Source organism: Manis pentadactyla, chromosome 4 (assembly GCF_030020395.1).
Source record: "Manis pentadactyla isolate mManPen7 chromosome 4, mManPen7.hap1, whole genome shotgun sequence".
NCBI lineage: Eukaryota > Metazoa > Chordata > Mammalia > Pholidota > Manidae > Manis > Manis pentadactyla.
Genome location: NC_080022.1, coordinates 37,655,852 through 37,668,053, shown reverse-complemented (window position 1 = coordinate 37,668,053; position 12,202 = coordinate 37,655,852). Strand labels below are relative to the sequence as shown.

The following is a 12,202-nucleotide window of genomic DNA, read 5'->3' as shown; positions in this document are numbered from 1 at the left end:
CTGAGAGGCCCCAGTGCAGGGCACAGCTCCTGTCCCGGGGGACTCGTACTGCCCTCCCAAGTCTCCAGCTCTCTGAAGGGACACCCAGGGCCCATTTGTAGCCATTTTCTAGCTAAACCGTTTTCCTTGGGGCCTTAACTCTATTCAGAGTTTTCTCATTTTCTTCCCCTTAAATCGCACTGGGGCCTTCCTCCCCATCCCCTGTCCCCGCTCACCTTCCACCTGTGATCCTGCAGCAGGTTCCTGCCAGGCCTGCACATCGCCCCTCCTCAGCCTGAGATTCCCCGGTGCTCCCACCGCCAGGGGAACACCCTGTCCTCACCTGGGTGCAGAGCCTCTGCATCCTTTCCTGCTCCATCCGCCGCCCCCCTCCCACCCTCGGGGTACTCCGGGCCTTGTCTTGCCTGGCTATGTGCTGCCCAGCCCCTCTCCCCACCTTTGTAGTTGCTCCTCTCTCTGTTGGGGGCAGTGCAAAAGGACATTTGCTGAGCTCCTGCTCTACGCCAGGCACTTATATTCTTCATGCCCCCAGACCTGTCAATAGTTACAGAAGGAAGCCCTCTTAGATAAACAAGGAAACTGAGGCTCAGCAAGGTAAGGTAACTCGCCAAAGACCATACAGCAAGCCAGGTGTGCAGCCAAAACCAGCACCCAGCTCTGTCCCACACTAAGGTCACATCCATCCACGGCCACGCGAGCTCCCCTCCTGCGCTCACCTCCACCCCTGCCCGACTGAGTCTCCCCTCCTCCCTGCAGTGTGGCTGTCTCAGTCCCCGTGGTGTCTCTGTCCTGGCACAGTCACACAATTCCTCACTTGTGTTTCTAGGCCAGAAGACGCTGGGGACCTGGTCTGGTTGGACTTCTCTGGTCACCAGAGGCCTCGCTGAGGGTTTGTTGAGTGCATGCATGAGTGAGAGAAGGAGAGCAAGCCTGGGATGGGGGTTGCATGCGCCTGGCCAGGACACCACCTGGAGTAGGCTGGCCTCCCCGTGCCCCTCATTACCCAAGGTGTAAACACACCAGAGGAAGTTTAGAGAAGCAGCAGCCCGTAGCAGGATGATTTATGGGGAGCCGTAGAAAGCACCAAGCATGTGTCCACAGATTGCTGCACAGTGGCAGCAGAGCAGTCTTGGGGAGCCCCTGCATCTGAGAGCCAGGGGCGGGGCAGCAGGGCAAAGGCCATTCTCTCCACCCCAGTGGGGCAAGGGACTTGTGGCAATCTCCAGTTTCTCCTTTTGCACAGTTAGGGCCTTAACTGGCCTCTGAAGTTCTACCAGCCCTGTTGTTCTCCCAGTCCACAGCTGGTGTGTGTGTGTGTGTGTGTGTGTGTGTGTGTGTGTGTGTGTGTGTGTGTGTCTGAGTGTGTGTGTGTGTGATGGGGTGGGGTGGAGGGTTGGATAAACTAGGGAGCAGAGTGAGAGGACATCAGGTTGGAAGGATAACCATGAGGAGCAGGTGCAGGGGAGAGAGAACCTTCCAAGTACCGGGCATGGCTGGAAGCAAGGCCCAGAGGTGGCATCAAGATGCAATGGAGCCAGAGCCTTGTGGGTACCACCATGCAGGGACAGAGAGTACAGAACACACATGCACAAGGAGTCATTGCCCTCCTGGGCCTCGGTTTCCCCGAGGTATGAGCAGATGTCCAAAGTCCCCTCAGAGGGAAGAGCCCTGGGAGGGCTCTGCACACCCCCTGCCGGCCTGCCCATGGGCCTGAGGTCTCCAGCTCCTCCTCTTCCTTCTCCTGGGAAGGTCCACAGTGGTCAGTGTCTGTGAGGCCAGAATCCCCTGTGATTAGAGGTAGAAGATAACCCCATGAGAAATGGGAAGCCAGATCACTCAGTGAATTAAAGCACAAAGGAATTCAGACAGAATGAACTTCAAATCCCAGCCCCTCCTACATGCCTTGAGGCTGATAGAGTAAATGAGGTGGCTTGTGAAGTGGTCAGCTGGCATCAGATCACTGGTGACATTTGGTAGCCATTGCTCCCAAAGCTGGTGGCTGGACTCTCAGAGGCCAGTGTAGGATGGCCCATCACCCACTCCCTGGCAGGAGCTGTTCATGGGCCTTTAGCACATCTCAGGCTGCCCCCCCACCCCATTTAGTAGCTGCCCACACACCGGTTACCCAGCTCCGTGTTCAGTGAGGGCAAGGACAAGAGCAGGAAGGGTCTCCAGTTACGGCCAGGCACCATATGTGCAGCTGGAAGAGCCCTGGAGTCACTGTCAGCCAGCCTGTGCCTGCAGAGGAGCCCCATCAGCAAGGGCCAAGGGAGGATGCAGGCCTTCCCAGCAGAGATGCCCAAGTGGCCAAAGGCAAGGCTGGCTTGGGCCTTAGACACCAGGACCTGTCACTTTAGATCTCTACCTGTGTCTGACTGGCTAAGCCCAGAGAGGCTGAGGCCCAGATCTGAGTCGCAGTGGGGTCTCCTCCAGCCGGCTCACAGGCAGAGCTCCACCCCCAGGCAGCAGGACTACCAGCCACCTAGGCCCTGCATGACCCAACTCCATCTCCACTCTGTCTCCTCAGAACCCTCGAAGGCAGTCACCCAGGGCACAGCCCAGCAGCCCCTTGCATTGGGAAGAAGGCCATGACCCCGAGTCTCCCAGAACCCAGCCCCGGATGGCTCTTAAAGACCCCTGAGTACAAAAATTGGACCCATGCCCTGGGAAGCCCTAGGGAGGGGCAGACAGCTGACACCATCTCAAGCACCAGCCCTACTTTGCTGTGCTTCATACCTTGGACTCCTGCCGAGAGCTCACTTCTGGCTTCTGCTGCTAGAAAACATTATAAAGTTCCTGGGTCTGTTCCTGCTCCTTCGTTGTACACATGGGGAAACTGAGGTCTAGGGGACAGGATTTGCCCAAACTCACACAGCAAACAGGAAATAGGGCAGGCAGAACGGAGCTCCTGGCCTCCCGCAGGCAAAGGGGCCCTTCCCCACTCTAGGGCCCTGTCGGCTCAGAGAAGATGTGGCCCCTTGGTGCCAGCCGTCTGAGGAGCCTGGGAACTCAAGAGTGTTTGGTTTGGCTTTGAGGCCACTTTACCATGAGATGATTTTCCCCAGCGTGGGCCTGGGGGCAGGGGGATCTGGACTGGGGACTGTGCTTTGTGAGCAGAGTGGGCCGAGGAGGCGGGGGTGTGTGGAGGGGCTTTCCTCACCCTCCCACCTCACCACATTTCCCTGGGACTCCTTCCAAGCAATAAACGCCCCTCAGGCTCCAAGGGGGAGTTTGCATCTTTGGATTTCAAAGTGTGAAAGCAAATGCCTTTGGGTGCCTTCTAAGACATAGTTTTCCTAACTCCTTCTTGGTCTTCCTCCTTGTGGCAGGGCTGGGCACAGCATCCTGGGGGGTACACAGCCTCCTTTCCTGCCAGCAGCCCTCCCTGTCCAAAGGACAGGGCAGCAGCTAGCAAGGGACTTTCGTAGACCTTTTGTGTTGTGTACAGGGGTTTTCTTTGCACTAGAAAAGAAAGTGGGGGAGGGGCTGAGGTAACCATCTGCTCTGGGCATGGGCATGATCCCTCCCAGGGCCTCAGCCACATGAGGCCTTGTCTCCCACATTGGCAAGTCCCCACCCACAGGTTTTTGAGGTCTCGGCAAGAAGCACCACATTTCCCTCTTGGGCTCCCCAGTATGTGTTTGCACAGCCGCTCAGTTAGGGAAGGCACCTGGGCCTGGCTCCGGCTGCCTGGTGCAGTCTGTGTCCTAATCCCCTTCGGCTGTTTCCTTATCTTGGTTATGGGAGTAATGAGATGACACATGTTTGGCATCAAGCATGGTGTTTGCCAGCAGATAGTAAGTGCTCTACGAGTGGAAGGTGTTATTAGTGGCAGAGATGCAGACACAAACATGCTAATAATGATACTAAAAATAGCCAAAACCATGTCGTGCTTCCAGCGTGCCAGGCATTCTTCTAAGCACTTTACATATAGGAACCATTCAAGACTCGTACACATCAACAGGTGCCTATGACACAGTGCGATCCCTGAGACACGTATGGGGTTTCATGGGAACCTTAGCTCTCCCAGGTGGCTCCAGGTGAGGGATACTGAGTCAGACCTTCAAAGGTGAGTTGGAAAATGGCCCCAGAACATTAAATGTGACTGGAGAGGGCAGTGTGCATCGGGAAAGCCAGGAAAGGCGAGGTCAGCCGGCCCCAGATGAGGTGAGAGGTGTCAGGGGCTCTGAAGGCTGGTACAGGGTAGGAGGTCTGACTTGCCAGATTTTGTGTGTGATAAGGGGCATTCAAAGCTGTCTGATCTGCTCCCTCCAGTTCCACATGCACACTCTGTTCAAGAGCGTCTTCCCTCTGTCCAAGGTGTATGGCAAGCCTGATAGCTCCCCTGGGAGTTTCTGAAGACCAGAGCACCGTGCACCACAGCTCCAGGTTGAGAAGCGCCTCAGGCTAGGAGGCAGCAGGCTCTCGCGGCAGGATCATGACTAGGAGTACAGCAGAGGGAGAGGCAGGGCAGGGAGTCAGGACCCCTTCCCTGACTGAGGGCGTTGAGACACCCACTCCCAGAGCAGCGGTCTTAGCCCATGTGGAGGCAGGAGTGTGCTTGGCGACCCCTGGGCTCCCTGCCCACCCACCAGGCTGAGGCTGAGTCCGACTCTGTGGGAGGCATGGGCCGGGATGGCAGTGGGGCTGGGCTACTGTGGTGATGACCACAGAGCTCCCCACAGTGATGTGGCCAGTTGTTGGGTGCACACGGCCTGGTGGGGTGGGGGCCCCTAGATGACCCAGGGAGAGAGCAGCCAGCCAGGTGGAGAGAGGGAGCACTGGAAAGCAAGGTGGTGTGCCCACACTGCGGTCACCCAGGCGCCTGCTGGGAGCGCCTGCTGGGAGCCTGGTGGGTCTTGCCTTGAGTCCTAGGGCAAGTACTTAACCTCTTTGTGCCTTGGTTTCTCCAAAACAAAAAAGGAGACAGTAGTCATACCTGTCTCATGGTGTTGTCATGAGGATGAGAGGTCAGTGCATGCCGAGTGCGCCACACAGAGCTGGTGCAGGCCCGAGGCTTTGTGAGTACCTCTCTGGCCTGCCAGGAGCGCCCCCCACCGTGTGCAAGCTGGACACACTGCCTTCACAGCCCCAACCCTTTTCGCCATCCCAGAGCCTCCTCTCAGGTCTTCCTATGTCTCTGTCGTTGTCCTAACTCTTCCTCAGTCCCGTCCCTCTCTGCTCATCATTTCCTCTCTCTCTCTTTCCAGAATTCCACCCAGTCATCCGGTCCTGCGCCCTGCCTGGCCCCCAGCCTTCCCTCCACTCCCCAATGCTACCAAGCGCTGGCCTCGGCCTGGCAATTCATTCTGCACTCAATCTCTTGTTATTTCTCTCTGTCCCACTTTCCATCTGTCTGTCTCTCTCTCCCTCCTCTCTTTTATGTAGGCTTTCTTGAGCCAGCAATCTCACCCATTACCTCTGAAACTGGATTCTGTTCTTCTAAGTTCATGAACAATTGCACCTTTCACTAAAACTACCTGTGTGTGTGCAAAGTGAGGCTGACCCCAGCCTCCTGCTGCCCCTGCTGCCTCTGTGACCTGGCCACCACTCAGCCTCCCTGAGCCTCAGTTTCCCCATCTGGTGAACTTGGGAGGGAGACCTGCAGGGAAGGTGCATTTTGAGGATCAGAGACACTCAGTGAATGATAACCCTGATAATGAGGGTGGAGAGATAGTGGAGCTGTTCATGCGTTTTGTTTTCAGACTGGGGAAGGGCAGAGCAGAAGGGCTGGGGTGCCTGTGCGCAGAGTTGTGGAGGCTGACTGCCTCCATGTGAGTCTAAGTCAATCTCCTCCATAGCACTCCAATTCTTTCTACCTGGGGCCCATTTTGGGTGGTCACACTGGGGACCTGAAGCCCATGAGCCTGGCATGGGAGGGCGAGTGCAGCCTCAGGAGTCCAGCCTGCTGGCTGTGTGGCTCTGGGTTATTCCCTTTCCCTGTCTGAGCCCCTCATTTCCTTCTCTATTTTATGAGGAAAAAAAATAAACCCACTAAAAGTGAATCTAAACCCTAGGCCACAGCCCAGGATGAGGCTGCTGAGCAATCACTTCAAGTTTCCTGTGTTTTCTCCTTCCAGCACCACTGCCTCACCACCTCCGCTGCCCCTGCAGCCCACGCACAGCTCTGGGACCACCAAGCCCCCCTTTCAGCTCTCCGACCAGCTCCAGCAGCAGGAAGAGCCAGCGCTCCCCAGCAGCTCCGCGCCTGGCTACACGCGGCCCACCCTCGGCCTCCTCCCCGCCGTCGCTGCCAGCATCGCAGCCCCCTTCCTGCTGCACACCCTCGGGCCCTCTTGACCCCCACCGCCCCAGGCAGAGAGGCCAGAGAAGCCACAGGGTCTGCGGCCATCTCCCACTGCCCTTGCCCCCACCTCCAGGGGTGCCTGACCCCTCACGGGCAGTCCAGATGGGATTCGTTAGAACACTAAAGCTTTATTGTACCCAAGTTACATCTTCTTTTTTGTAGAAGGATCTTAATTTCCCATAGTGCTATGGGGCTCTTTTGTAAAATATGTGTCCATATTAAAAGAGAAAAATGTATTTATTCTACCGATAAAACTATTTTTATGTGACCTATGTTAACAGCCCTTTTATTAGCCCCAAAGCCAACCCAGGTGGTGAACCCAGGTTGCCAGGACATCTGCCACCTCATGCAGACTGTGCCTTTGAACTGGCTTGCTCCTGGATTAGTGAAAGCCTCCTGTGTCTGGGGTTGGCTTCTCCCACCACAGGGACCTCAGAGAGAGGGGCAGGCAGACAGGCTTAGCTTTTGTGAAGCTGGATTTGGGAGCCAGAGATGTGAACGGCCCTTCCCTCCTCTGGATGCATCCTAGTCCTGGGAAAATACTTTAGGATTTGAAAGAATGCTGCTATTTTGAAAACCCTGAGTGTCTGTGAACTGGCCCTCCAGAGCTCTTGGTAAGTGTTAAAACCAAAGCACCAGGGTGAGGGAGAAATATTGGTGCTGAGGGAGATGGTCCCCCAGCCCCAGGTGACAGACTGTTAAATTGAGATCCAAGAGAGGACGGTGGTTTCCCGAGGTTACAAAGCATGTGGGAGACCCGGGGGATGAATCCACACCACTCTGTTCTGGCATCATTAATCCAACTTGGCTTATAGGAGAGGCTATTGAAGTCATGGCTAAACGGAGTGAGCTGGCCCAAAGGACAAGAGTGGGCACAGAAGGGCAGTTGTAGGGACAGGGGCTCCAGGAGTCACATGGTAATGAGAGCACGGCTTGTCCAGAGCCTGGGGCATGATAGGCACTTTGTATACTCACTTTATCACTGATCCTCAGACCAATCCTATGAGATATGGTTGTCCCCATTTCACAGATGAGGAAACTGAGCCCCCCAAACGATATAAAGGCACTTGCTCAAGATCACCCAGCTGGAATGCGGCTTTAGATGAGTGTGATTCAGAAGTGATGCTTGTCTCTACCATATTCTGCCATGTTCTCTCTGCACAAGGAAGCTCCAGTGGAGGCAGATCTCATCAAATGGGCCAACACAAGCTTCTTACTCCAGCCGGAGGGATGCCTTGGCCACAGTTACTCATGTTGGTTCCTCTGGCCAGATGCTCTGGTAACAGCATGTGCCACATGACCCATGCCCAGACTTGTTGTATTACACAGCCAATGAGAGGCTTTTCTGCCAAATCAAACCTAGGGGCTGGAGGGTGGCTTGTTGGGGTCTAGGGAAGCAGAGCAGCCAAATGGAGGCAGTCATGCAACTGAGACTCAGAGAGACTGACCAGGCTCCTCTGCCTCCAAGGTGGTGGCCAAGCAGGCAGAGGACCTAGGGTGGCTGCCTCCCAGCCCTGAACCCTCATCAGTTACAAATTCCTGGAACCTGAGAGCAGAAAAAGCCCTCATTCACACATAGCAGTAAGAGTAATAATGAGTCCCAAAGAGGGAAGGCGCTTCCCCAAGGCTGCGCAGCTGGGCACGTCTGCTGACTCCCGGCCCAGTGTTCCCGAGTGTCACTGCACCACGGGTTTCCCTGGTAGGCCGGGTACTGGCTGATTAGACCCAGTGCCAGTGTGCCCAGCTTGGCAGCTGTCTCCCTTCTGACATGGTAGAATTCATTGGATGGCCAGAGGCCCATGGGCATCTTGGTGAGCAGCCAAATTCTTTCCAGCTTGGCCTCAAATAGATGTGTTTGAGCTTGCTGGCAGGAACCCTGAGTTCTGCTTCAGAGGGTCCAGCCAGCCCCATGGGCACCATACTGTAAACTGAACTTGACCCCAGCCAGAGCTGGAGTCCGTTTATCCTTGGCAGAGATGTGACTTCCTATTTCTGAGCGGGAAGGGGCTTAACTGGCTTACAAAGCAGGCTCAGAAGGCCTGTTGGACATCAAACGGATCGTGCAGAGCACTATTTGGATGAGATAAGTGTAAAGGAATTAGAAACACACAGGCCAGATTTCCCTCTGTTCAGGGCAAAGTGTGGCATGGGCTGTATTGAGATGGAGCTTGAGTTTAATTAAAGATGAAGCATTTGGGTAAACAGTCCAGGCACCTGACTGCATGCCCAGATCTGTGCCAGGCACAGGGCCAAAGAAGTAAATTAACACAGCATGTGATTAGCTGGTGCACACAGTGCCAGGCTCTCTGTTCAGTCTGAGTCCAGCCATTTTTCCTGGGCTGGAGAAATTCATCATCAAGATGGAACAAGCCACCCAACCCTAGGTTCCTAGAAGGAACTTTAGAGGTTATCCTGCCCAGGCCCCTGACCACAGGTACATTCAGCCCTAGTCTACCCCAGATCCCTCCTCTGGGAAGATCGGGGGGATTCCAAACTCTCCTTCAACCATGCACTCAAGTGTTGAAAGATGGATGGGCAGCAGATGGATGGGCCACTTGATTAGGCAGGTATGTGCGAACAGGACAGCCTGAGCCAATGTGGGTCAGACATCTGCAGCCTGAGTTTGCCGATCCCTGAGGACCACCCACGGTCAGGGCTTGAAATGAACTGAACTTGCTGACTTACATCCCAGAAGAGCTGAGGCACATATATGGAGATCTGCATGGCTGGGGCACTTGAATTCTCCCATCCTGGGCCAGAGAACTACCATTCCACCAGCAGTCACCAGCAGTCACTCACATACTTTGGAATGATCTAATTGCTACTGCTGACATTTTTTCCAGCATATTCTATGTGCCTAGCCTCATAGAATTCCCCTGTTGCTCTGAGAGCATCATGTACATTTCTTAAAGCTTTCATGTTTGACCTTGAGGCAGGCAAAAAAGATGGAAGGACTAAGGTCCAGCAGGTTAAGTGACCTGAAGATTAGCAATGGGTGAGTGGGGGTGGCTCTCAGTCACCTGTCTCTCAGGAAAACTAATTGAATGACTAAGGGACTTTCTGGGGCTGGTCAGCATGGCCGTGTCTTCTAGTCTTCTTCCAGGCTGTTCTAATGCGCCAGCAGCTAAGTGATGGCAGGGAGAGTGGAGGTGTATGAGTCAGGCTGCAGGCAACTGCAAAGGGCGATCACCAGGCTCTTTAATTCTGAGATTCAAAGATCCAGCATCTATGAAGCATGAAAACTTGTGCTGACAGGCAAATTTACCTTTGCACTGAAAGACCATGAGCAGATTTTCCTTATGCTGGATGCTCTGTCATCCACTTCCTGGCCCCCGCTAGACATGGGCAAACCCAGGGGCTCAGTATCCTTGTCCTACCTGCCCAGTCTTCAGCCTGGTGCCATTGTCACAATGGATCTCAAAGAAAGATCCACCCCAAAAGGAAAGCTTATGAAAAACACCATGAAAGACAACAGGAGTTGCACCAGGGAACTGCAGCTCTGATTGTACCCTGTGCAGCAGAGAACAGAGTTGGGGCTGGTGAAAGTGTTTCAGTGGTTATGGAAAAGAAACCAAAGTCCTCAGGATATTCTAGACCCTCCATGATTTGGTACTGCTGACCCTGCTAGCCACAGCACTCATCGCTCCCGCTCTGTGCCTGGCCAGACTGAATCATAGTTGTTATTTCTAGAATGGATGGGATGTTTCACATGTGCCACTCCCTAAGCCTGGAAACTCTCTTCTCTTTCCCCAACTCTTCATCCTTTGAGAATTAGCTCAGATAGCACCTCCTCCAGGAAGCCTCCTGTGGCTCCTTTGTGCTTTCTTAGCATCTATCACAATACTCACTGGTCAGTGTTGAGACTGTCTGATAGTGTCTCTGCTCTTCTCTTGGACTGTGAGCTCCTCCATGGCAGGGGTCATGTGAATTTGTCTTTATATCCTCATCTGACACAAAGATGGCACTCAATTCATCTTTGGTAGAGAAGAAAGGAAGGAAGGAAGAAGAAGAGAGGTAGACTTTAGCTGTGCTAGTGGGCTAACCTCTGCAAAGTCAAAGCTGTCCAAGGACGGCCAAGTGCCCTGCAGTGGGTGAGTCTCCTTTCAGGAGGCGTGTGGGGGGATGTGCTAGGAGAGCTGAAGTCTTGGCAAGGGGAGGGGGTAGGTAACACTGAGGGTCCCTCCTGGCTCTGTAATGCTCAGGTTATATGAACATTATTATGTTTCCAAGAATTCATTTAAGCAGCCAAAAACATCACCTGGGCGGGCTGTTTAAACCAGTAGGGTTCTGGAATCAGTCCAGGCTCAACATGCCCCCAACTCCACCCACCCCCGCCTTCTTCCACAGCCTGGCCAGGCCTGGTGTGAATTAGCAGGCTTGGCTGCTGCCCTGGGGCAGGGGGCTTCTGGGCCTGGGGAGGGCTGGACTGGAACCTGGGGTGGGAGGCACGGGGTAGGGGAGGGGTCATGAGAACTGGCCCTTTCCCCAGAATCTCAGCACATCCCCACCTTCTCCAAACATGGGCTGTTCCTTTTTGGAGATACTCTGGCTACTCCTTCACTCTGCTGGGTGACCTTGGGCAAGTCCCTGCCCCTTTCTGAGCCTCCATTTCCTCTTCTGTCAAATAGAGACCTTGTCTCCAGCCTGGACTCTTCAAGGGCAATGGGGAAAGCAGTGTGCAATCTCCAGGCTCCATGAAGGTGAGGTGCCACCCATCTCTGGGCTCAGTGCTTGGCTTTCCTTCCAAGATACACAGGCTGCCATGGAATTGGAGCATGTGGCAGGCAGGAAAAGTGACAGAGTCATACACCTTGAAGGGCCCCTCTACTACCAGTCCCAGTGCCAGGAAAGTGGGCTCTGGATGGGATCCAAGTCTAAGACATTTCCAGTGAGGCTTTCAGACATCCCGAGCCCAGAGGCTGGGCAGCAGAGGCTGACTCCTGGCCAGGGGAGATTCTAGCCCAGAGGAGGGGCAGGCAGAGCCCCATTCCTGAGAGATTGGAGAAGGTCCTGAACTGACTCACCATGTGACACGAGCTTCAAATCATAATGTATTTCAAAGGTATTGTTGATGCTGTTCTTTTAATCACCTCTTTTCCTCTCTGTGAATGCTCATGAAGAGTTCTTGAAGAATATAATAGAAGACAAAGAAAGATGCTATTAATGTTATTTTGCCAAAAATATTTTTGTAGCATAATATATTAATAAAAGACATTATGAATTCAACTGGATGGTGTCTCTGTGTGCTGATGGCTCCCCCTTCTCATGCCAGGGAATGTTTGGGGAAATTGCCTTTGCTGGGAGAGCCAAGATCTGAGGCAGTGGCCCAGAGGAACCAAACCAGGCCCGTTTGCCATGCCAAAATATGGACAGGTTCTGGAAGGGCGGTTTGGGCAGCAGCCCAGTAGCTCAAGAGGCCTCATGCCACAGGGAGTCTGGATAACATGCTCCAGCCAGAATGAGCTGCCACAGGCCTAGAAAAGATGTTGCTTGCCTGAGCCACAAACCAAGAACCTGGGGTTCTCCTTTGGGGCCTCCCTTTCTATCACTCCCTCGCCCACCAGGACCTAAAGACCCTTCCTTATTGATCCTTCCACCTCTCTCCACCCCCAGCGCTCCACCCTAGTCCAGGCCTCCCCACCTTCTCTGAACCCTGCTGCCTCCAGCTGGGTCCCACCCTGTCCACCTCCCCTCTGCAGCCAGAGTAGACTTTTGAGCTCTATAGACCATAAAAATGACCACGAATCTCCCCTGCTCTTAAAATTCCCCAATGTCTCCTCCCTGTTCCCAGGACAAAGGCCAAGATCACACAAGGCCCTCTGAGACCCGGCCCTGCCCATGTCTCCAGCATGAAATTCACATTTTACCAATTCCTCTTCCTGTGTTCAACTCTCT

At 54.1% G+C, this 12,202-nt stretch overlaps 1 protein-coding gene across 3 annotated transcripts in view; it reads left to right on the top strand.

The window, feature by feature from the left end:
- TRABD2B (TraB domain containing 2B) overlaps positions 1-6,543 on the top strand; it is a 216,777-nt gene extending 210,234 nt beyond the window's left edge. For 2 of the 3 annotated variants that reach the window (XM_057500187.1, XM_036892944.2), the window contains one exon: positions 6,081-6,432. In XM_057500187.1, coding sequence (XP_057356170.1) covers positions 6,081-6,300 — 220 coding nt within the window. In that variant the 3' untranslated portion in view covers positions 6,301-6,432. Of the gene's footprint in view, positions 1-6,080 lie in introns of all 3 variants that reach the window. The other variant, XM_036892948.2, reaches the window with a different exon arrangement.
- The last annotated feature ends 5,659 nt before the right edge of the window (positions 6,544-12,202 follow it).